Source organism: Lygodium microphyllum, chromosome 23, assembly GCF_053477565.2.
Source record: "Lygodium microphyllum isolate KBCC chromosome 23, Lygodium_microphyllum_v1.1.10, whole genome shotgun sequence".
In the NCBI taxonomy this organism is placed as follows: domain Eukaryota; kingdom Viridiplantae; phylum Streptophyta; class Polypodiopsida; order Schizaeales; family Lygodiaceae; genus Lygodium; species Lygodium microphyllum.
This window is the reverse complement of record NC_141157.1, coordinates 119,034,121-119,059,464: the sequence shown is the minus strand read 5'-3', so window position 1 is coordinate 119,059,464 and position 25,344 is coordinate 119,034,121. Positions and strand designations below refer to the sequence as shown.

The 25,344-nt window shown below is 48.2% G+C and overlaps 1 protein-coding gene across 3 annotated transcripts in view; it reads right to left on the bottom strand.

Moving 5' to 3' along the window:
* LOC148016669 (alanine aminotransferase 2-like) overlaps positions 1-25,344 on the bottom strand; it is a 190,956-nt gene that overhangs the window by 74,765 nt on the left and 90,847 nt on the right. For 2 of the 3 annotated variants that reach the window (XM_087664105.1, XM_087664103.1), the window contains 2 exons: positions 12,886-12,960; positions 12,687-12,807 (listed from right to left, as the gene is read on the bottom strand). In XM_087664105.1, the coding sequence (XP_087520231.1) occupies positions 12,687-12,807; positions 12,886-12,960 (196 nt within the window). The remainder of the gene's footprint in view (positions 1-12,686; positions 12,808-12,885; positions 12,961-25,344) is intronic. The other variant, XM_087664104.1, reaches the window with a different exon arrangement.

Below are 25,344 nucleotides of genomic sequence, written 5' to 3'. Positions count from 1 at the left end.
ACTTATCGCATGTGCATTGATTATCGTGCCCTAAATAAAATTACTGTTAAAAATAGATATTCGATTCCTAGGGTAGATGATATGGTAATCTAGAAAAGAGTGAATTCTTCCAAACAGAAATTGAATATCTAGGACATATTATTTCATCAGAAGGTATTAAAGTTGACCCTAAAAAGATAGAAGTAACCATGAAAGGATAGCTATCCCCTCATCTTGTTGCCCTCTGTCAAGAGCTAGACGCCCCCCCTCCTGTACGGTGAAGAAGGTCCCAGGTCGAGCGCCGCCCACTCTACCTACCACCTGTAGGGGGATGCCTGCTGGTAAGAACCTAGCGGCCCATACCTCCCGGGCTCTATCGGCTCTCGTAACTAGGATGCAAGCCACTCCTGAGGTATTGCTGCATCTATCTCCCTTCTCCTCAACTCCACTCCTCTTTGGCAGCCTGATACTCACTGCAGCACCTCCTCATCCACCATCCTATACATCTCCCACCATGTCCTGATGGTACGAGCCGAGGGCCAGCCTTCCAACTAGCCCACTGGATGTGGAGGTGTTCGCCAATCTACGCCCCTTCCCGATCCCTGATGTGGGGGTTCCAGATCACCGGCTGACGGTCTATCTCCTCCTGCAACCTAGGGGGCATTGGATTAGGGCCTTACCGAGGCCCTGCCACACACAAAGCAAAATACATAGAAAAGGTGATCGAGGGAGGGAGGGGGAAGGGGATCTGAGCTGACCCGAAGCTCCATCTCAGCGACGACCTCCACTCACCGCCAAGCCTCGGTCTACAATCCTAAAGACCCTCTTGCAATAGGACCTTCCAAGTCTACCCTCACGGTGTAAGCTTGCAAACAACTAGCTTGCCCAAAAGGGCCATACTCTGATACTCTGGGTCTATGATCCCAAGCCCTCCCTCTAACCAATGTCATATGATGGTCGGCCACAAAACCTTGGCCCTCGAATCCCTAGAGCCGTCTCACCCGAACCAAAGGAACTTCCGTACTAGGCGGCGAAACTGACCTACGCAGGATGAGGAGAAGCACCAACACGAGGCGATATACCAGGTCAGCTTTCTCCGAATAGAATCGAGAACTTGAAGAAACTGTTGGACAGGAGTCATGTCCAGTCCCACCTAGAAATGTCTAGTCCCACCTAGAACTCTAGGTACTGAACGGTCTACCCTCTGCTCACCCATCTAAATCCTAGGTGGACGCCCCACTCCATGCTAGAGTCCGAGTCTGTGAGGAAACCGACCAACTTTCGCCTGTTGATTTTTGCTCTCGCTGCGGAACAGAACACCTGAAGAGTCAGCCTCACTCTCTCCAACATCAACTCATCGTCCTCTGTGTAGAGTGTTGTATCATCTACATACTCTAAGTCTAGCAACTCAATCTCCTCTCTCACGGGAAGCTGAAGGCCGTGTAATCCACTCACACAGGACCTGAGGAAGTGAGACATCGCCTCTGCAAAGAGTAGGAACAGGTATGGGGCCAGGCGGCAACCCTGCCGAACCGATCTCTCCAACCAAAACTCCTCCCCTCACCTACCACCTATGAGGACCCCGGCCGGATCTGTAAAGTGCGGCGACCCCGCAAATCCAAGCCTAGGGGAAACCCAACCTCACCATGGTGCCCTCTAGGAAATCCTAGTCCACCCTGTCATAAGCTTTCTCGAAATCCAAGAGTAGTACCGCCAGTCTTTGCCCACTGTGCTAACTCCACTCTGTCGCCTCAAAGAAGGTGCATACATTGTCTAGGATGCTCCTATCTTGGACAAAGCATGTCTCTGTGTCATGGATGATGTCTAGAATCATCTTTGCCAGTGTCATATAGGCCACTGACAATAAGGTGATTGGTCTCCACTGAGAAAGCTCCAACCGGTCTCCCCCTTTTGCAAGAAGACTGATAAGGCTTGCCGAAAGGCTTCTTGAGATCTGTCGTCTTGAAGCGAAAATCTCCTGGAAGGCCATCACTAGGGGGTCCTTCACCACTTCCTAGTAGATAGTGAAAAAGGCCTTAAAGAGACCATCATCTCCTGGGAATTCCTGCCCCTCTTGTGTGTGGAAAGCCTCCTCTAGTTCCTTCTCTATGAAGGGGGCGAGCAGGGAGCATCCCATCTCCTCTATGACGAGGGACGGGATGTGATCCCAAACCTGCTACCTATATCGTTGTCCTCTAGCTAAGGCTCTCCTGATGGAAAATGCGTCTATAGTAGTCGGTGGAAATCTCCATCACCTCGTCCGCGCTAGAACGATTCCTCTCACACTGATCTCGAAGGCTGCGTATCTGCTCTCCTAAGGTGCAAGGTTGGTGTACCTAAAGAAACTCCTTGCACATCGTGCCCCCCTTCTGTGCCCAAAAAGCTGCTGAGATGCAGAAAGTGAACTCTAAGCACCTATCCACTAGGCCAGCAATGACTGCTCGCGGATGCGCCTCCTGTGCGTGGAGGGTGGGATCCCCTGTTGCCTCCTGTAATAATCTCTGCATGGCTGCAAGGTCCCACTGGAGTGCTCTCTCCTCCTCTCCCAGCTCTGTTGCTTGGCGTGTATAGCTGCCTCTTGGCAGATTTTGCTCGACTCGGCTAGGACCTCTACAAAATCCTCTGCAATCCAAACCCTCCTGCCCCACTCCCTAGTCCAAATCTGCTATATCTGTCTCGTCACCTCCTCCCTCCTATAGATCGAGTCAGGGATCCGACAGGATCGTATGTCTGGGGCAAATGCTGGGGGATCTACTGTCAGGAGAACCGGGCAACGATCGAACAATGTGGTGCCTGTCAACTGCCCAATCTTACCTCCCCGAGAGCCTTTCCACTCTCCCATATAAAACCTATCCAACCGCTCTAGCAAGACTCCACCTACCCTCTTGTATCCCCAAGAGAAATCCAGCGACGTCTCCCTCCTATGAAACGTAGGGTCTCTCCAGACATCATGTGCTCCTACTGCCAATAGAAAGACCTCCCATGCCTCCTATTCTTCCTCAACCATGCCCTGATAGTTTATGCATCTGCCCTGCTAGTCCTCCAAAGTCTCCAAGTTCTTGAAGTCTCCTCCAACGATCCAGGAGTCCACCTCTGGGAGTTCCTCCGCGATCTCCACCCAGAACCTGATGTGTGTTCTAACCTCCGTAGGGGCATAGACATTTAGGACTCCAAGGCACGAGTCCCCAATATCCAATCTAATCCATAGAGCCCTCCCTGCCACTATCGTCCCGCGGTCTTGTACACAGGCGGTGAGACACGGGCCAATAGAGGTGCATACGCCTGCACTCTTGCTGTGGGCACCTATGGCGTGCTCCTAGTAAGTGTGCGAGCTGCCCGGGAGTACCTTTCCTACCCGTTGGGCCTGGGTGGGAGTGAGCTTGTGCTCCTGTGGAAGTAAGATGTCAATCCGTCCGGCAAGGGCAAGCTGCAACTCCTATCGACCAATCAACTTCCTGGAACCACATGCCCCACTATAGTGGAGACTATTCGCATTCCAAGATGCAAGGTGTAAGCTCATGGGGAAACCTGCGACTGACCAAACAGGCATATGTTCGGTGTCGAGTTTGTAATGAAGAGGAAAAACTATACGGCATGCAAGTACGCTTTGCCGCATGTCTGGACAACGAACCCCAATCCCCCATGGTGGTCCTCAACCCTGGACCATAGGGGTGATAGATGCTCTAGGTGTTACTATCAATGCATCTATCAACCATACTGAGAGTCGTGACTATACACTAGTAGAAACAGGCCGCCTGTGCCAAAGGCCACTCAATCACATCCTTCGGAGCTCTCCACTGTGGAGAGGCTCAGAAGATAATGCTCAAGTGTGGGACCTCGGCACCAGCCCACAAGTTAATGTCCATCATGCAACCAGGCCACTGCTATGCAAACAGTACTAGTCCTTCTCCCATCCACTAGGAGATGTGGTCCACCACATGACTCTTCAACTCCTCTATCTGTGTCCTCGTCCAATCCCTTGAGTGAGAGGACTAAAGAAAAAAAACGTAATTTAGTCCATCCGGTGGTGCTAGAAGATGGACCTTGCCCCTCCTTGACTTGTGAACCAAGAAGATCTCCCACCTCTAGAGGTAGTGGAAACTCTCCGTGCTCCGCAACTCTCAGGTAGGACCATGGGCCATTGCGGAAGAACTGTGGCAATAACTGTGCTTGTCTCGGGAATGTATGACTAGGCATTAGGAGCAGATGAGCTGGTGGCTGTGTGGGAGGGGGAAAACTGCTGGTGTGAGGAGGATGTAGGCGTGTGTGGCGCATCACCTCCTATGGGAGGAGGAAAGGTGGGTCTAGGGGGGATCACTTGAACCAGGTGTGGATCGGGGGGGTGCTTGGTAGGGGAGGTGGTGGGGGGAAAGAGGATCAAGTGGTGGTGGGATGCTCGGCGGTACGTGACGGGTGTTCGCACCGGCATCTGATCAAATGTTTCCATTGCGCGTCCCTGCTGGGAACTTGTATATCACGCTGCTGTGCTACCGAGGGGGGGAGTTGCTGTAGGGAAAGGAAGCAACTGGAGGTCATTGGGGGGGGAGAGGACCGGGGGATGGGGACGGAGGACTAGTGAACGAGAGGAAGGTGAACAGGAGGGGAAGGACTGTTGAACAGAGGGGGACCGTTGTCGAACAGGATGGAGGAGGACTGATGCAAGGTGCGAGGGGGCGGGGAACTGGCGCAAGCGGAGGGAGGGGAGGACTGGCGTGGCGGCAGTTCGAACGGAGATGGGTGGCAGCAACACGACGACACGATAGTGGGAGTCTTTTTGTCTAGAGTGTCTACGACTTGCAGTGCAAAAGAACTCTTTGTTCACCCTATTCCCTACCTATCACGTACACTAGATACATGTAATGGATACAAAGTATCACTCTTAGAGCCTTTAGCAACAATCCTAGATTTCTTACATATCTTCCATTTGCTATCCCTAAATGTGGTGTGATAGCCTTCACCATCTAGCTGCCTTGTGCTTATCAAGCTCTTCTTGAGCTAAGGTACATGCCTCACATTATGCAAAGTGAACACTGAACCATACTTAAATGCCTATTGTACACTGCCAATCCCTACAATGTCATATGTATAGTTGTCCCCCAAGCAAACAACACCATGTCTACCGCCATTGTAATTAGAAAGCCACTCATGGCGTGGTGTTACATGGAATGAAGCACCTGAATCAAGAATCCAAGTGTGCATGTCATCATCAAAGTCTGCAATCAATGATTGTGCACTAAAAGAATAAGCAAAGAGTACGTCACTGCCACATTCACTCTTGTGGCTGACTACATTGAGTTCCTCTATCTTCACAAATTGCTCTCTTTGCGTGTTGGCTGTCCTTTTTCTCATATTTGTTATCATAAGTGCTTTTGTTTTTGCCCTTCTCTTTCTTCCACTTAAAGCAATCCCACTTAAAATGCCCATCCCGCTTGAAATGCTCTTTCTTGCCACAATGACAGCAATCTATATTTTTTCCACAAGACTTGTTGCGTGCTTTGTTTTCAAAATTACCCTTCTGCTAGGATCTACCTCTAGTATCCAATGCATTGGAAGACTTGTTTGCTAAAATATTTTGTCTACTTAGCTCTTCCATGAGTAAAGAGCTTCCCACATCTGAATATAACAGCATGGCATTGGAGTTACTCATTGTTGTCCTAAAAATGTCCCAACTTTCAGGCAACGTGCACAGCAAAAATGGTGCCTTGAACTCCTCATCAATGCGGAACTCCAAAGCAATCAACAAGCTGAAAATAGAGTTAAAGTCATACAATGTACAAACATGGCTATACCTTCATATAAAGGTCCATCAACTTTTTCAACCAAAAAACCTTGCTTGCTACAGTTTTCTGAGCATATAATTGAGGTCTTTGCCACATAAGCAGATTTCAATTTCTCTATGTTGAAGAGTAAAGTATCTAACACTGAAAGCTCTATGCTAGAGCATGCAAGCTCATCTAACTCATCCCACTCATCGAGACCCATGGTTGTTGGTTTTAACCCTTTTGTCTTTATGGGCTTCACATGTTCCTTCCACACCAAGACATTACAACACTGCTTCTGCCATATAGCAAAGTTCTGTGCATCCTCAAGCTTCTTAATGTGCAAAAGATTGTTGCTATCACTGCTCCCAGCCATGATCTAATACTCAAAAATGACTCAAAAAGTGAACAAATGTAAGCCCAACTATCACACAAGTGACCAAGGTACAAAGCAAGTATCAACCAGCAATGAAAAAACAAGTAATTGCAGAAATTTCAGATCTGCAAATTGATTTTCACAGTCATAAAATGTGTGCTATAGCACACCACAAGTAATTGCAGCTGTTCCATGGGCCAATACATCAAATTACATGAGAAAGCCCCAAATTTTAGCTGCAATTTTTACATCAAACATAACTCCCGAGTAGATTGCATAAGCCAATTTTGCCAAAATTTCACAAATTTTGCAAAAGCCCCAATTTTGTCTAGGTCCAATGTGCTCAATTTGCATAGAAATTGCATTGCAAGTACATACCAAGACAAAATTTGACCCAAATTTTGGAACCTTTGCAAAAGCCCCAAATTGTGCAGGGTCCAATGTGTCAAAATTTCAAGAATTTGTACCTGTCCCACTGCAATTTCCACAATTACATTAAAAGCCCCAATTTTTGAGACCCAAAGAGTGAAAATATCACAAATTTTACTCGACCGAGTAAAATCTTCAAGCATATGCCACAAGCCCCAGTTTCCAAGAGTAGATGCATGCCTAATCTCTCAGATTTGTCAAACTATGCTTGTAAATGCGCCACACGCCATAGAACTGTAACCAAGGATAAGCCCTTCTCTTAAAAAAGTGATTTCTTTTTTTTTTAAGAGAGTCAATGGCTGCACACAACCTATGTCGACCTGCTGGCCTGGGCCCCATAACCTGCGCTGAACAGTTCCATAACCTGCACCAAACTATTGAGACCTATCGCCTGATTGCCCCATAGCATGCACATGACGTGCGCTAACTGCAACCTGTCACCTGACTACCGAACAATCCTTGTGACCTGTGACCTGTGCTTGCACCCTATGCCTGACTCAAACTGATGAGCTACTGTTGGCATGGCTTGGACTGGCTCCAAGAAGCGCAATAAGGATGGCCTTCAGCTCCAATACTAGTTTGTAGTGACATGTGCGTAGTGGAGATGCGATGTTCAGTGATGGCAAAGGGGGGGGAGAGAGAGAGAGAGAGAGAGAGAGAGAGAGAGAGTATATTAACGTCTCTAAAAGGCCAATGTGGCCTATGAGACCAAAGCAGTACATACAATGATGGTGTGTTTCTCATCTGGAACGAGAAAAAAGATGAAAAACATGCCTATAAGACTGAAAAAGAAATGAAATAGTGTCCTATAAAAGAGACACATGTCAGTGATCTCAAAGTGAGAGTAGAGAAAGGAAAACTCTCCATCAATGATATGTCTGTTCTCTAGGGAGGTGTATCTCTGCATGGCTGAGGCGTCTTGGCATCTGTCTCCTGTGGCCCTCAATGATGGCTTTAATTTGTCTGTGGTGTGGATGTCTAGGCCTTCGTCCGGGTGGAGTAGGCGCCTAGACCGGCTAAGTGCCACTGCTCTATCCAAAGGGACACCTACAGAAGATGAGGTCCGATGATGATGTACTCCTGTAGGCTGTGTGGCAGTAGTAGTGGTATCTGCCATACTCTGTCGTGTATCAGTGAAAAAGTCAGTGCCTGCTCTCTGTCTATGTGAGCCGAGCTGTGGGGGCCTCCTACTCCGTAGAATTGTTGCTCTGCGCCTCTGGAGCTCCAAGAGGAAAAATCCCAAGCATCTCTGATCCTCAAACTGCATGATCCGTCTCAGGGGTCCAAAACCCTCTCGAAACAGACAGTGGTATCTACCTCGTATGTCATAATATACAATGCATCGGCAGATGTAGTGTTTCCTGTCTCTCGCTCTCTGTCGCATAGTGGGCATATGCGTTCTTTTGTCTGTATACCCTCCCATCAGCCTATCTCAATCCTCAGGTGGTGGGATCAGGTGCGGATCTGACCAATAACTGTGCGTAGTCCATGAGACAGCTGTGTGTCCATGTAATTGGGTCGGGTGATGAAACCATCCTCAGATACCTGAAGGAAGTGGGTCTGGTAGTGTGCCATCCTCGTGCCATGGGGGGAGGGGCGTCGGATCCAGGTCTTCTCCGTATCTAACTTCAGTATGTCTGCTCTGATCACATGGTTTAGCTCTGATCGGCTTAGGTCAAGTGTAGGGCAATCCAGGCTATAGTCAAAGGGGGGTAGTCTGTCAATCTGCAGCCCATGTAGACTCATCCATGTACTCATCTGAGCATACCAACACTGTCTGTCCGTCTGCTGCTAGTTGTCTAGAAGAGGCCAGGGCTAGCCGTGGGTATCTATCTTGGGGGAGCTCCCATAGTCTATGTATGAAAGTCACTGCCTGGACCAAGGCCTTAGCCACCATGGGTGATGCTCCCAACTCAGCTCTGATAATCTCATGTGAGGTCCAGCTCTTCGCTCGTATCATACGTGAGATCATCATGACCAGTGGTCTTTCCATATGCTCCCATCCGTCATAGTATTCCTTCTCTGGTCCATCCTGGTCTCCCAAAGGCTGTCTCCTCATGTGAAAGAGACTCGGACCCCAAATAGCTGCCCCATATAGGAGTGTGGGTGTAACCAAGGTGTCAAAAAGCCACAGTTTGGTGCGCGGCTCATGAAATTGTATGTGAGCACATTGCCTCTCCAATGCACCTAAGGCTGCATATGCTTTTGCCAAATGAGCCTCTAATGTCTCTCTCCAAGAGAACTGTGGTCCCTTCAATGTGACCCCAAAATAAACATACTGCCTAACCATCTCCACTGGCTCTCCGTCAAAAGTAAACTGGTGCTCAGCTCTTGTCATCCAAGCAGCTGAAGTGTTAAATACCATAACTTTAGTTTTCCCAAGGTTCACCTTAAGATCTCTATCTCTGCAAAAAGCTGATAATGCATCCAAGTGTCTATTTAGTCCCTCAGGTGAGTCAGATATAAGTACAATATCATCGGCATAAAGCAGTAATGGTATTAGCACTCCAGCTAGGCTGGCTCCGGCCCCACCAGCCCTATCCACATATTCTGAAATTTCATCTATATACAGCCCAAAAAGTGTCGGTGAAAGTGGACAGCCTTGTTTCACCCCAATGGTGCTATTGACTGTATCTGAGATGCCCTCAGGTGTTCATACTCTGCCTGTCACTGTCTCATACAGGGCATAGATACTCCACTGTATCTCTATGGGCACATCAATGTTTTGCATTCTTCTCATGAGTCTAGCACGTGGCACTGTGTCAAAGGCCTTGCGAAAGTCCACAAAACAGCAATAGATCTTTTTCTTGAATGCCTTGCCTTCTTCAATGATTGCCCTCAACGTAAAGATATGGTCTAGAGTTGTATATCCCCTCCTGTAGCCAGCCTGGCCTTTTGACCTCAGGCCATGCATCTCGGCCCATTCACTCAATGCTTGTTCCACGATAGAGCCATATATCTTGGCCAACATGTGTCCAATCATGATAGTTCAGGAGTTACTAGGTAGTGCGGGGTCTCCACTCTTAAAGAGCGGCACAATAATATGGTCTGACCAACAGGTTGGAAATCCCTCACAAACTGCCCTATTAAAGATGTGAGCCAGCGTTGGTGCCAGAATATCACAGGCATGCGTGAAGTGTTCAGCCACTAAACCCTCATGGTCTTGGGCTCTTCCATTTTTCAGTTTCCATATGGCATTCCTCACTTTTTTTTCTGTGAACAATCTACAATTTGCTGGTCTTGAGGTTGAGGGGAGTGGCATAGGCTCTTGGCCAAGAATATCATAGAGTGTGCAAGCATATCCATGCCAATCATCCGGTCTAGTAATTTGTAGGGGTGGCTGGTTCTCGTGCATCTTTTTCCATGCTCTCTTGCTGTCCTGCCCCAAGAACATGGAATACATTTCTGTTTCTAGTCTGCTCAGGTATTCCCGATTCTTTTTGCGTACCAACTGTCTGAAGAGTGTTCAAGCATGCTTATGTGTACATATGCCAAGTGCCATCTCTCGCTGAAAACGTGCTCGTGTCTCTCTGCACTCATCATCATACCAGCCATTCTGTGGAGCATTACCTCGTGGAGGTTTATCTGACGGTGTAGTGTGTGGGAAAGCGTATGCTGCTGAAGTGTGTATTATCTCGGCCAACTGTCCTGTAAACTCATCCAGAGAGGCCTGTGTGTCTAGCTCCCTCAATGCATCTCGCACAGTAATGCTGTATATGTGTGAGGTCGCTTCCACAAAATCATAGCGTGGTAATTTTGGTATGTGTGACTGTGCTTCGTGTATATGTCCATATTGCATTGTGAAAGCTAGAATAGCATGGTCTACTACTAATCCAATTGGTCCATTGTGCTTGACCCTTTCTTGTTATTCCAACATGTGAAGCCATTAGATCTTGGCCACTGTGGTAGCCCGTTAAGGATAGCCAAACCATGTGCACTTCCCAATGCCAGTAGGTGTGTTCCATATTCTGTTATCTCTCTATCTTGGGCTGATCTAACTAATCCCACTTCATCTAATGCAATATCTCTGAACATCTCATCACTAGTGTCAAAGAAAGCAGATTGGTTGTTTCCTGTGCGTACATTAAAGTCTCCTGCTAGTAGAACATCCCCAATTCTCATGTATCCCATTATGTCCTCATATAGTGGGGTATATGGGGATGCCTCTTTAGGGGGCAAACTTAGAGTATGCAGGGGGAAAATAGCATATGGCAATATACATGTCTCGAGTTCTGCTTGTACATAACCTGATCCACATGTATCTTGCCTCTACATCTCTATGTACCACTTGGACTGTATCTCGGAGCTCTTCTCTAAATAGAATTGCCACACCTCCTGATCCCCTCGTCCCTCCAGGCCGTCTAGGCTGAGGGCGATATACACTTTCCCATCTATATCCATATACATCAGGTAAACAGTTGTCTTTACATTGGTGTGTCTCAGTATACATAGCAATGTCTATACCTTTGAAAGTATCCTCAAAATAACCTACATCTGTCTAGAGAGTGAACAACACTAGAGATAGTGAACAGCACTAGAGAGTGAGAGTAAGAGAGATGCACGATGTGTGGGTACAATGAGTTGTACCTCTTTTAGATTTTTGTGATAGTTATATGTAAAGTATAAGTGCTAAGCATGTGTTCACACCCAAGCACATATAAAAGGTACGGTGGCCCTTTATTCCCAACAAGAGTAACAATAGAATTCATGATAGAGGGAGTTCCTTCGGAGTGGAGTACAAATACAACTATTTCTCAAGCCTCTAGTGGGCTGTTCTCCATAGGGGGCATTCTTCTTGGGGTCATTGCAACTAGTGGAGACATGACCTTCATGTTCACTATGAAGGAGGGCCGCCTTCAATAATGGACTTAGATTAGGAAAAGTTCATAGTTATGCTTCTTGGATGTATCCCACTCTGACACATTGAGTTTGACAGTCTCAGTACTGGTTACGTACTCAGTGACTACTACTAGTTTGTTCATACCTTGCTTCTTGTAGGATATACCAGGTAGTTACAGATTGGATTCTATCAATTGATTGCTCACACCGGGTTTTGGATTTACTGCTTTCATTATTTTCAGCCTGCCGTAATAGCAAGTTTATGCATCATTTATGAAGGTAGATGCCTTTGACTTGACCGTCGTTCTTTGGCAGTTACTCGACAGCCCTACTCTTTGCAATTTTCCCTCCGTTAGACACTATCTTTGGCTGTACTTTTGGACTGTTTTGCTGTCATTTATAGCAGTTTGTTTGTCTTGGATTGTGCTTTCATTTCTTGCATGATGGTTGGTGAGTCGAATGACAATACCATCTCTAATATTGAGAAGTTGGATGGCACCAACTACAACTAATAGAAGGCACAAATCTAGCAAGTTCTACTATAGAAATTACAGACTAAGCCATTGAAACATGCGGGTGTAAAGCCCAAACGCTCATCCAAAATACAAAATACAAGTACAAAAAGAAGATCTTGTGTGCTGCCTTTTCTGAAGGGTGGAATGGAAATGTACTAACCAAAATCAGGTAGGGAAGGAAGCGACAAGGACAGAAACAAAACATTTCACCATTGAGTCCCACAATGGCAGATGAAGAAGAGTGAGATATGCATGGTCTCCCAAATTCCATCATGCTTTATCAAATGAGGTTTTCAACAGTTATAGTGCTTATTGCAGCACCTCTTCTTTTTATTTGTTAACAACTAGGTCCCTTTGTTTCAATTGGTTGAGAATAAATATGCAGAGTCTTTGCGAATGAGGGATCTTGGTTAGGGAGATTCAAGGTCAGGAAAATATTCCCTCAAAAGCATGCTAGTAGGATCAAGTTTTTCATTCTCCTATGTAGTCATTCAGCCTAGGGCTGCCCAATCATCCAGCCTTCAGCTGTGAGGATGTATTTGGGTTTTGACAATCCATAAATGTGCCTTTCTTTGCAGAAAAGTATAGTAAGGCAAGTTGCTTACACAATTATTAAAGCAAACAATGAAACATGTAAGTACATTTTACAAAAAAAGATTGCTTGTCCATAAACTCCGACTGCTAGAATATCCAAACTCTTTCTTAACGAACGAACAAACAAACAAACAAGTGCATAGTTCTTTCAAGGAAAATAATGCAGAATCAAAACTTTCAAAGACAAGAAGATACCCTTTGCAGCAGAGTGAAAGGAAATCAAAGTAAAGTTTTGCTCATTGTAGCCCAAACTCCGAACTATCCTCTTGAAAGATGTAAAATCTTTGTCATCCACATAGACATTCTCTTGATAAACCTACAATGTAGTTCTATGCTTCAAAAATACCAACAGATTCTTATCTACCACTATGTACATTAGTTTCACATCATTTACCTCATCAGCAAGGAGAACAAGATTCTCCTCTTTGCAGAACTGCACAATTTCTTGTTGATTCTCCTCTGAGAGTACCTGCACCAAGTTTCAATTCAACTAGATTTTCCACTGAAACATAACACACTTCAAGAGACTGGCATGCACATTGAACATTTTGTATGAAAATAGACCATCAACATCAAGTTCAGTCTCAAATCCATGCTCATAGAAAACAAGATTAATAGACACTTCTCATTCTCATATACAGTTGGACCTGCTGGTCAAACTGTCAAATGGCAGCTTCCACATCATCACAATGTCCCCAACAGACAGTGCATCAATGCCTTCCTGTCAGTCCTAAGTTTGATAGACCCAAAAGCCACCATCCCACCCTTTTTTTTCCAAGAAAAGAGAATTCTATTAATAACACCTCCGAGAAAACCCCCCCGAAGGAAAGCCTCTCAGAGCTGCCACCATCCCACCCTAGCTCTTGCACAACAGACAAATCAAAGTGCAGAGAGTTTGGATAAAGCCTTTTTTCTGGCTTCCATTGTGTTAGTAAACGGAAGGCCTGCTGTAAGTCATGATTGAGCCCAACTCAGTCTGATCAGCAATAAAGCATGATTCCCATGCCACACTGTTCACAAATAATGGGTTCAGGGGCACTTTCACAAATGGGATTCTTTTGGTGGTGGTGGTGTGGGTGTGTGTGGCGTTAGGCTGAGCCATTAGGTGTAAAATGGAATGATGGAGACAATGGTTACTATCAAAGGAAGCTCCTTCAAAGACTATATTGTGATCCAAAAGAGTGGGTTCAGAGAGATTCGTCTGTTAAGAGACCAAAATTTGATTGCTTGGCTACACTACCAAGCTGGCAGGAGAATTCAGATCAGTAGGATCAGAGCGTCCCCAGCTACCCCAAACATTGGTATAGGCAGGAAATCTCCTTGCCTTTCTTATAAGATTTTCATAGAAAGGATGCAACATAATTTCATGCATCTTTCTCCACCACCGAGCCCCCACCAGCCCAACCGGCCTCCCGACCCCAGGGGACCACCTTAGAAATAGCCACAGCGAGAGGCAAAGCCCGGCGCCCACGCCCCGCCGGCCCCCGTCCCCGCAGAAGACACATGTCGAAGATACAAGGGATACTACGCTGCCATCGGAGGGCCCTGCCCCGCCGCTTTAGTCTCTCCATGTTAGACCGACCCATGCGGGACATCCTAGGATGAACACTCTAGGAGCAGTTCCACACCGCACTGGGAGTACCTCTAGATTGTATCTAGTCTAGATATCATTTTATACCTACTCAATTTAGTTCAACATAGCATAAATGTTAGCTTCACTGGGAGTTTTGAAATCTCCCAGATATTTTGTATGCAACATTTTGGTCTCATAGGCCAACTTGGCCTGTTGTAGACGTTAATATAACTTTCTTTCTTCTTTCTTTCTCTTTGCCTTTCTAGTTTTTGGAGAAGGATGCATGATAGTTTCATGCCTAAGAAGATTTCTCTCTTCCTACAGCTTGTGACACACAACGTTCTTGTAGTTGTTATGTGGAGAGGTAGAGGTAGATAGAGAGTAAGAAAGCCAAAGAGGGAAATGGAAAGGCAACAAATGGCAAAAGGGAACAATTCAGTAAAATTGAAATAAGATAAAGCAACATTCTAGCTTGTACTTGAAATCATGAATCAAAGAGTTAGAGAGAGAGCTGTTATCAAACACTACCTGGCAACTGAGGCTCATCTATAAGCATAAATAAAGATTCTTCAATAATGATGCACAATCAGAGAGCTCTAAGAAATAGACCACTCAGCTGTCACAGCAAATAAGACCTACTGGATGAGCATTAAACAGTCTACCAACAGTCGAAGATCAAACTTCACCATGTCATATTGTGCCCAGGATTCATCATACTCATTGTTCCATGGAGATCCAATTGCAGCACTAAGTACTATAAGGAAATGCAACTTGAGCTGCTTCATGGAGGATTGAATTGAATAGAACAGTGGCAGTGGAGGCTAGATGACAACTTTAGGCCTAGGAAGATATCCTCTTCCTATGGCTATTAGCTCATAGAAGCTTATCAGTTGGCACTTGGTTTGGATACAATAGGGACCCAAGACATGTGCAAGATGAGGCGAGCCGAAGGAGACATAGAGACACTATCTATGGGACTGCCCCAAAGCTTAGGAGTTATGAGGAGAGCCCTCAGGATAATATTGCACTAGCACTAGAGAGACCATGATCACAACCTGGAAGATTGTAGTTCGGGTCACAAAGAAAGACTCAACATGTAGCTTGAGTATGTTGAGGGGAGCCTCTCTTTCCCCATCATTAGATAGCATCTAAATAGGATCTCCACTCCAATCTACATGCAGGCATATTGGATCCAGGAATGTGCTCACAGATGGGAGCTGATTGCTCAAATTATACCCTGATACATTGGGACCATCAGGTGCAACCATGCTATAGACCTTCAAGATGTATCCTGTTAGCAATCATGATTATCATGCCTTGCCATCTTCTGCCTGTGAGCCTCACCCTGAGTCAGACAAAGACATTAGGAGCTTTGACATGTCTGTCAACATTTTGATGGACAAGGCAGCTCTATTTGAGCACACCTTTATGTGCATTTCCTTCAGTTTTCGACTTTCTATGTGAACTTTTAGGTCAGTTTCTACATTTCCCACTCTGCCTCCACCTGCCGAACATTGTCCCTACCAGTTGGTATTTTTAAGTGGCCACCTGCTATATTTCTCGCATTTTTGTCAATGCAACAAGCATTAAATGCTGGTCGACCAGCATTTATGGCACTTACAGCTGAAGGTTGGCGAGTTTTTGGCTTTTATGGCTTTATATAGCTAGCCCCTCACTTCACAGTCATTCATCCTCTCCAATCTTATGTCGTCCTTCGCACATGCACACTCGGATACTCTGTCGTGCTTGGTGCTACCATCATCATCAACTTGATCCGGTGCCCTCACTCATGCTGTGGGCTGTGTGCAAGGACTAATCAGTCTCTTTTTACTTCCCCGTTTGTAACAACATTCTTTCTTGTTCAGTGTAGTCTCTCTCTCTCTCTTCCTTTGTCTCTATGTTTCCATTCCTTTCCGTTGCGCACTCTCACATGGTATCAGAACATGGTATCATCGTATGACAAAGACAAACATGTTCTGATTCTTGCACAGGAGACCATCCACATCCAAAACGCAGGTATTCAGTCTTGCATTTGCTGCAAATGCAGTCATCTCTAAAGGTTTTCGCAGCAGCGACATCATCTCGAGCCTTGTCAATTGCTTCTATGTGGAGCGACCCTCTCTAGGTACCAAGCAGCAGTTTCTAATCAGCATTTTGCTGAAAACACAGCCCTTTGGCTGCAAGCGACAGTTATCCCTTGGACAGGCAACAACTTCAACCATCAGGTGATAGCATCTCCATCAGCATTTTATGTTTCTACATTCTTCTGTGTCAAGTGACACTCTTCTCCCCTCAGGCGGCGGACCTTCTACATCGAGACCTTGGTATCCTATAGCCGATTACTTCTGTTTTGGGGCTATCTATAGTCAAATACAGTTTTTCTTTTGTGGGTGATTGCAAAATAGGAAGATGTCTTTTCCGTTTTCAGGCTCTGATGACTCAAATGCAGATCGTCATCCTCAACACTCCTTTGAGTAGAGGTGTGATTAGTATCATGAGTATCCTTGGAGGGAGGAATCTCCTACTCGTAGCCCTCCTCCTGTAAAGATATGTTAGGGTTTGCACTAAGGAAACATAGCATGTACGACCACAACTGAAACACAAAAACTCAGATAGTGACTGAAGATATCCTACGGTTTGCACTAAAGAAACACAGCATGTATGACTACAACTGAAACACAAAGACTCGGACAGTGACAAGCAAAACTCAAAAAACTAAGACAAACACAAAGAGAAGAAACTCTAAAGTGAATGCATGTTGTAAATGAATGTAAGAGTGTACAGAATGCTCAAGGGCAAAGCAATGGAGTGTCAGAGAGTGATGTCCACCAAAGATGGGTCCCAAGTGTTGCGACCACCAGTAGGAGTGACAAAGTGAGGCAAACACCAAACGTTGATCACTAGAGTGTGCGGAGACTAAGACGACTACTGAGGATGATGCCAGATGATGTGGACACCAAAAAGCTACAAACACAACAAAGGATGAGCCGCAAGGAGGATGAAGACGCATGCCACCTTCCCCCAACTCAAGCGAAGGGCCAACACAGACAACAAAAGGTCACCTGATGATGAGGAAGGGCTGCCACCTGATGCCACGGGCTGTGAAGTCCAAACGCAAGTAGAAAGAGGAGCTGACGATGACAAGGATGCCAAATGAAACTAGAGAAAGGGCGCCACATAGTGAAGTTTCCCCTGAATAGGCTGCATCAAACTGCTAAATGAAAGTCAAAGCTTTCAGCCTATCTTGTACACCACTGAAGGACTCAAACTCCACTGCTTTTCCACCCTCATCATAGTCTTTTGTTGCTCCTTTGGGTGTCAAGTTGTTACACACTAGCTGCTACATAAAGGGTGCATTTCCTGAATTTACATCAAAACCAACGTCAAACGGAGCATATACATGACCAACATTCATTCCTTGAGCTGCATGCCCTGTCTCAACAGCCTATATATGCTGCCACCTGCTGTTGATTGGTCTTCTCTTGCCCCTGTCTGCCTCAGAAGGTCCTCCAATGGCTGCAAATCAGACCAGCAGCATCTCCTCCCTCTCTCTTGCAGGCTGAATACACTAAAAATGCCTCTCTCCAACCTCTTTTTCCAGCATTATCCATAATTAAATATTAATTTTCAATCTTTAAATACTAAAAATTAATCAAATAATTATTCCGATGCTCTGAAAAATACTGACCTATAATTAAATTGGCTAGGCAACTTCCATTCCCGAGTGTCTCTGCGCCATCTTTGACCCATCGAATTGGTGTTAGGTACCATTAAACGCCACTTCCCAAGTGTCACCAACTAACACTAATGATCAAATGAATGACCTAAGTTAACAACTGGCACTAGATACCACCAAGTACCTATGCCGCATAACTTATAGCAACTTTTGCCTTTGACATCCCGTGATTTCCTCGGGTCCCACCCTCGTAAATTTACTCTAATCCCAGTTACACCTCACATATGTAACATTTACTTAACCATGTGATTAAAAATTAATCCACATATTAAGTGAGCTTTCAAAAATGCATGTCCTCATGACACTCAATATCAATAAAGAGGTCTCAAAGACCCTAAGATGCAAGCACTTGTTGCATGAAGTTCGACCAAGTGGTGAAATTCGCCCCGTTGAAATAAGTCTTATCCATGAAAGCATTCTTAGTCATTGCAACAAGAGTGGTAGTGTTAGGAGATAGAGGTTGTGTATAATGGGGATAGGGTGGATAGGGGGGGAAAGTAGAATACACTTGGGAAGCAATTGTGAGTGCCCACCATGTATACGAGAAGTATGGACAGTAGTTCCAAATGTGGACATGGATAGACTAAGTATAGACATTGTAACCACATGAGGACCCCTGGGCGGAGAGGTAGGGACACGTGGAGCACTGAATGGAAATCACTGCCTATGAGTAACCCAAGGGATGTGTAACAATAGTCCATAAGCACAGGATGGGCACCCCTGCGTTTAAAAGGTCATGTGGGGAGATTTCAGTATCAAGGGATAGTGAGGGAAATGCCCATCATAGCCATCCTAGCGTGTGAGAGCGTGGTAAAGTGAGGATATGTGGAAGGTACAGTGTTAAAGGGTGGCATGCCCCTTAATGATGCACCACGACGAGTAGTGAATTGAGAGGAGGATTGTGATATGTAGAAAGAGAAAGTGCTAGGAGCCTCCTCTATTGAAGTTAACATTCTGAAACAAATGATAGAGATATACCTAATGAAGGACATCTACTTCGAGAGCCTCCTCTATTGAAGTTAACATTCTCAAAACCATCTAGATCCTTTTTTTCCCAAATAAAGTGTGGCTAATTATATTACTCCAGAAAAGACCTGAATATAAAGAAGTGCTCATGCTCAACACACCAAGCTAGAGCTGGAGAAAGTCACAGATACATCATATATACAAGCCTCTCAAGGCGGTCTGAGGGGGATAGGGGAAAGAAGCCATGGAGGGGGGGTGTATCGCCATCTAGGGCTACCTGCCTGCATCACGAAGAACAGGTCATGGCTGCCCCAAGTGCGCATGAAATGGCCTTAGAGCTCCTGATAAGCCCTGGACTCGCCCTGCACCTGATCCCATCGGCCTCGAAGGGAGTGGATGACAGAGGTCCAGTGCTCTGCTAAGGTCGCCCGTACTGAAAGTCTCTCTCCGCCGAAAGCCACCTCACTCTGCGCCTTCCAGATATGCCAACCAGTAAGACTCCCTATGATTTCCCATAACTCAAAGCGGTCTGCTGTGGGCTCCAGTACCTGGCGGATGGATAGAGCCTCTAAACCCACCATTGCGCACGACCCTGCCTCGATAATAAATATCGTGCATCCCAGCCTCATACAGAAGGTGACGGCCGTGGCTAACCGCCTGCCAGCAAAAGGCACCCCAAGAGATACATCCAAGGCTAGGTGCTATGCAGCGAAGGATGCGGCATACTCCTCTCCACACGAGCTGTGCCGCCTCACACGACCAAAGACAGTGCTTTGGGTTTTCCATAGACTGTTGTGTGCAGCGCTTACAAACTCCCTCCTTCTACATCTAGACAAGCCAGCTACCCACCGCCAAGCCTCCATATGCCACCAGCCATAAAAAATACGATACCCTCCTCGGCCTCCAGCTATCCCATAGGCGGCGCCAGAAGGTCCGTCGGAACGGCTCCATGATGCTATGCTTCGCCCAATGCCTGCTACGTGACGGCGCCCAATCCATATCCTCATGCATCGGTACATGTCTGCCAATCCTCACGATGTACTCCAAGAACCTCAGTGGCTTCTTGGCAACCGCAGTGGCGGCCAAAGCCACTCTCCCGGATCCCACTCCAGCTCATCAAATGGCCTTCCTTCCCATATCCAGAGGCGCCACTCCCTGAGCTCCTGCCAAAAGACCAAAGGGTCCAGCCGCCATGTCTTTGCCTGAAGGCGGCCAAGCACCCAGATCCTCTTCCATGAAAGAATAGCTATCCCCTCGACCTGCTGCCCTCTGTCAAGAGCCAGACACCCCCCCCCCCCCTCGTGCACTGTGAAAAAGGTCCCAGGTGGAGCACCACCCACTCTTCCTGCCAGTTGTAGGGTGCCTGCTAGTGAAAACCTAGCGGCCCATACCTCCCCGGGTTCTATCGGCTCTCGGATCGGGGGAGCAAGACACTCCTGAGGTATCGCTGCATCTATCTCCCTTCTCCTCAGCTCCACTCCTCGCTGGCAGCCTGATACATGCTGTAGCACCTCCTCGTCCGCCATCATGTACACCTCCCGGACCTGGGGGTTCCAAATCACCGGTTAACGGTCTATCTCCTCCTAGTAGCCTGGGGGGCTTTGGATTAGGGCCTTACGAAGGCCCTGCCACATGCAGAGCAACCTGCGTAGGAAGGGTGATCTGGGAGGGGTGATCTGGGCTGATGTGAAGATCCATCTCAGGGACGGCCTCCACTTACCGCCAAGCCTCGGTCTATATTCTTAAAGACCCTCTTGCAATAGGACCTTCCAGGTCTGCCCTTCCAGTGTGAGGCTGCGGACAACTATCATGCCCAAGAGAGCGATACTCTAATACTCTGGGTCTATGTTCCCAAGCCCACCCTCTGACTAATGTCGTATAATGGTCGCCCACGCCACCTTGGCTCTGGAATCCCTGGAGCCGTTTGACCCGGACCAAAGGAAATTTCGCACTAGGCGGAGAAGCTGCAGTACGCAGGAGGAGGAGAAGCACCAACACGAGGCGATGTACCAGGCCGTCGCTAGGGGGACCTGGTTCACTACCAGGGCTCGGTCGGCTAGTGAGAGGCAAGCCGTACTCCAATAGGTCAGCTTCCTCCAAATATAATCGAGGACTGGAAGAAACTGCTAGCCGGGAGTGATGTCGAGTCCCACCTGGAACCCTAGGTATCGGACGGTCACCCATCTAAATCCCAGGTGGACGCCCCACTCCGTGCTAGAGTCCCGCTCTATGAGCAAACCAACCAACTTTCGCCAGTTGATTTTTGCTCCCGCTGCAAAACAGAACACCTCAAGAGCCAACCTCACTCTCTCCAGCATCAACTCGTCGTTCTCTATGTAGAGCGTTGTATCATCTCTGCATACTCTGAGTCTAACAACTCGGTCTCCTCTCTTACTGGAAGTCGGAGCCTACGTAAACCGCTCACACGTGACTTGAGGAAATGAGACATCGCCTCTACAAAGAGAAGGAACAGGTAGTACGGGGCCAAGGGATAGCCCTGTCGGACCGATCTCTCCAGCCGAAATTCCTCCCCTTGCCTCCCTCCTATGAGAACCCTGCTGGTGGCCGATCTGTAAAGTATGGAGACCCCCGGAAATCCAAGCCTGGGGGAAACCCAACCTCACCATGGTACCCTCTAGGAAATCCCAGTCCACCCTGTCATAGGCTTTCTCAAAATCCAAGAGTAGTATGGCGAGTCTCTACCCATTGTACTGGGCCTACTCTGTCACTTCAAAGAAGGTGAATACATTGTCCAAGTTACTCTACCTTGGACAAAGCCTGTCTGTGTGTCATGGATGATGTTTGGAAGCAAGGGACGTAGTCGCCTACCAATCATCTTTGCCAATGCCTTATAGACCACTGAGAATAAGGTAATCGATCTCCACTGGGAAAGCTCCAACCGGTCTCTCCCTTTGGGCAAAAGACTGATAAGGCCTACCAATAGACTCCCTGGCATCTGTCCTGAAGTGAAAATCTCCTGAAAGGCCATCAGTAGGGATCCTTCACCACTTCCCAAAAGGTAGTGAAGAAAGCCTTAGAGAGGCTATCCTCTCCCGGGCATTTCTACCCGTCCTATGTGTGGAAAGTCTCGTCTAGCTCCTTCTCTATGAAGGGGGCTAGGAAGGAGCGTCCCATCTCCTCTGTGACGAGGGATAGGATGTTATCCCAGACCTGCTATCTACATCGTTGTCCTCTAGCTGAGGCTGTCTCCTGCTGGAAGGGTGACTATAGTAGTCGGTGGCAATCTCCATGACCTCGTCTGGGCTAGAACGGCTCCTCCCATACTAATCTCGAAGGCTGCGTATCTGCTCTCCTAAGGTCCGAGGCTGGTGCACCTAAAAAAACTCCCTGTACATTGTGTCTCCCTTCCGCGCCCAGAAAGGTGCTGAGATGCGAAAAGAGAACTCAGAGCACCTGTCCTCTAGGCCAGCAATGGATGCTTGCGCACGCACCTCCACACCTCCTGTGCATGGAGAGTGGGATCCCCTGGTGCCCCCTGTAATAATCTCTGTGTGGCTACAAGGTCCCGCCGGAGTGCTCTCTCCTTCTCCCAACTCTGCTACCTGGCCTCTATGGCTGCCCCTTGGCAGATTCTGCTCGACTCAACTAGGGCCACTGCAACCTCCTCTGCGATCTGGCCCCTCCTGCCCCACTCTCCCGTCCAAATCTGCTCTATCTGTCTCGTCACCTCCTCCCTCCTATAGATTGATTCAGGGATCCAACAAGATCGTGTATCTAGGGCAGATGCTGGGGGACCAAGTGTCAGAAAAACCGGGGAATGATCAGACAACGTGGTGTCCAATCTAGCCTCCCCGAGAGCCTCCCCACTCTCCCACATAAAACCTGTCCAACCGCTCCAGTAGGACTCCACCTAGCCGCCTGTATCCCTAAGAGAAGTCCAGCGACCTCTCCCTCCTGTGGAAGGCAGGGTCTCTCCAAGCATCTCATGCTCCTATTGCCAGTAGAAACACCTCCCATGCCTCTTGCTCCTCCCCGCCCATGTCCTAGTAGTTTCTCCCTCTGCCTTGCCGGTCCTCCAAAGCCTCCAAGTTGTTGAAGTCTCCTCCAACAATCCAGGAGTCCACCTCTGGGAGTCCTTCCGCGATCTCCACCCAGAACCTGCTGCGTGCCCTAACCTCCATGGGGACATAGATATTAAGGACTCCAAGGCACGAGTCCCCAATATCCAATCTGATCCATAGCACCCTCCCTGCCACTATCGTCACGTGGTCTCAAACACAAGCGGTAAGACTCGGACCAATAGAGGTGCATACGCCTCCACTCCTACCGTGGGCACCTATGGCGTGCTCCCAGTAAGTGTGCAAGCTGCTTGGGAGTACCTTCCCTACCTGCTGGGCCTGGGAGGGAGTGAGCTTGTACTCCTGTAGAAGTAAGATGTCGATCCGTCCGGCAAGGGTAGGCTGCAACTCCTGTCGAACAATCAATTTCCTGGAACCATGTGCCCCACTATAGTGGAGGCTATTCACATTCCAAGATGCAAGGTGTAAGCTCATGGGGAAACCTGTGACTGCCCAAACAGGCATCTGTTCGGTGGAGGCTGCTGATGACGAGGAGGAGGTATGAGGCATGCAAGTACGCTTTGCCGCCGGTCTGGACGGCGAGCTCCATTTCCCCATGGTGGCCCTCGCCCGGACCATAGGGGTGATAGAAGTTCCATGTACAATCAACGCATCTATCAGCCGTGCTGAGAGTCGAGACTCTGTGCACTGGTAGAAACGGGCCGCCTATGCCAGGGGCCACTCGATCACATCCCTCGAAGCTCTTCACTGTAGAGGGGCTCGAAAGATAATGCTCAGCTGAGAGACCTCGGCACCAGCCCACCAGTTAATGTCCATCATGCAACCAGGCCACTGTTGTGCAAACAATGCTAGTCCTTCTTCTCCCATCCACTGAAAGGTGTGGTCCGCCACCTGACTCTTCAATTCTTCCTCTATCTGTGTCCTCGTCCACTCCCTTGAGTGAGAGGACTGAAGAAAAAAAGCGTAGTTTGGTCCATCCGGTGGTGCTAGTAGATGGACCTTGCCCCTTCTTGACTTACGAACCACGAAGATCCCTACCTCTAGAGGTAGTGGGAACTCTCCGCGCTCCGCAACTCTCAAGTAGGACCATAGGCCACTGCGGAAGAACTCCTGTGGCAACAGGTGTGCCTGTCTCGGGAAAGTGTGACAGGCGGCAGGGGTGGATGAGCTAGTGGCTGCATGGGAGGGGAAGGACTACTGGTGTGAAGAGGATGTAGGCGTGTGTGCCTCATCACCTCCTATGGGAGGAGGGGGGGTGGGACTGGGGGGGATCGCCTGAACCAAGTGCGGATCAAGAGGGGTGCTCGGCACAGCGGGTGGTGGGGGGGAGGATAATCGAGGGATGGTGAGATGGATGGAAGTACATGGTGGGTGTATAGGGAGGCTGGTGGTCCTAGAAGTGGGGGGCTGTGGGCCAGGGTCAGTGGGGGGGAGGGGGGGGCATGGGATGTGGAGGGAGGTGGGTGTGGGGGCTGTGGGGACTTAGGAGAGGTAGTCCATGGCGCGGGTGGTGGATGTGGGGGGCTGCGGTCTTGCCGGGTGGGGCGGGCAGGAGGGGCTCTGGAGTGCTCTACCGAGGGGGCGTCGCACACCCACCTGCTCCCTGCTCCCGAGGTTGGGTCTAAGACACTGGCTACGCCCCCCCCTGCCGCCTCCCTCTCTGTCGTCTCTGGACCCATGTGAAGCCGTCAACGTCCACCTGTGGGCCTGTCAGCGGAGCCACCTTGGCTCCGAAACACGTGCAACCTGCTGGCTGATGCCCAAAGTCGTGGCAGTGCAAGCATTGCCTTGGCTGCCGCGTCACAATGACCTGTTGCCTGAAGGAGTGCCCGCCCGCCTCAATCTCTAGGAACTGTGGGATATTCTTGACCTCTTTCACTGCCACCCGTATCTTTAGGACTCCTACAGCTGTCACTGCATCCACGAAGGATATGGGAAGAATAGTGCCGAAGAGCCGTCCAAAGTCTTCCACCAACTGGTGATACTCTATCGCCAAGCCGGGAAAAAGAAGGGTGACCGGGTGCTGAAGAAACCTGTTGTTGAGTACAAATGCCTCCGCTGTAAAGCCACTGTACCAAGGGACCATGTATATGACCCCCTTCGTGGACGCATATGGTGAACTAGCAAGCAGCTCGCGAGCTGCGTCTACCGAGCTGAGCCTGACCATGAAGATCCCTTGGCCCATTAGGACCGCCTCCACGATCTGCGTTGTGCCGATGCGCAGCGTGGAGTAAAGCCAATCCCGAAGTTGGGCCCTGGCTCGGGAGTGTCCTACTACCTGACCATAAATTGTTGTTTCCTTTAGCTCCACCTCCTTAGCTCGGACGGCTAAGAGCTCACGCAAGGTGTTTGACTGGGGAGCACTCGCTTAGTGCGCCGGCGTTTGACCAGAGGTTTCCATTGCACGTCCCTTCTGAGAGACTACCAATCACGTCGTGGTGCTACCTAAGGGAGGGAAGTTGCTACAGATAGAGGAAACAACTAGAGGGTGGGGAGAAACAATGGCAAGGGGGGGGGGGGGGGGGGGTTGTTGGCGAG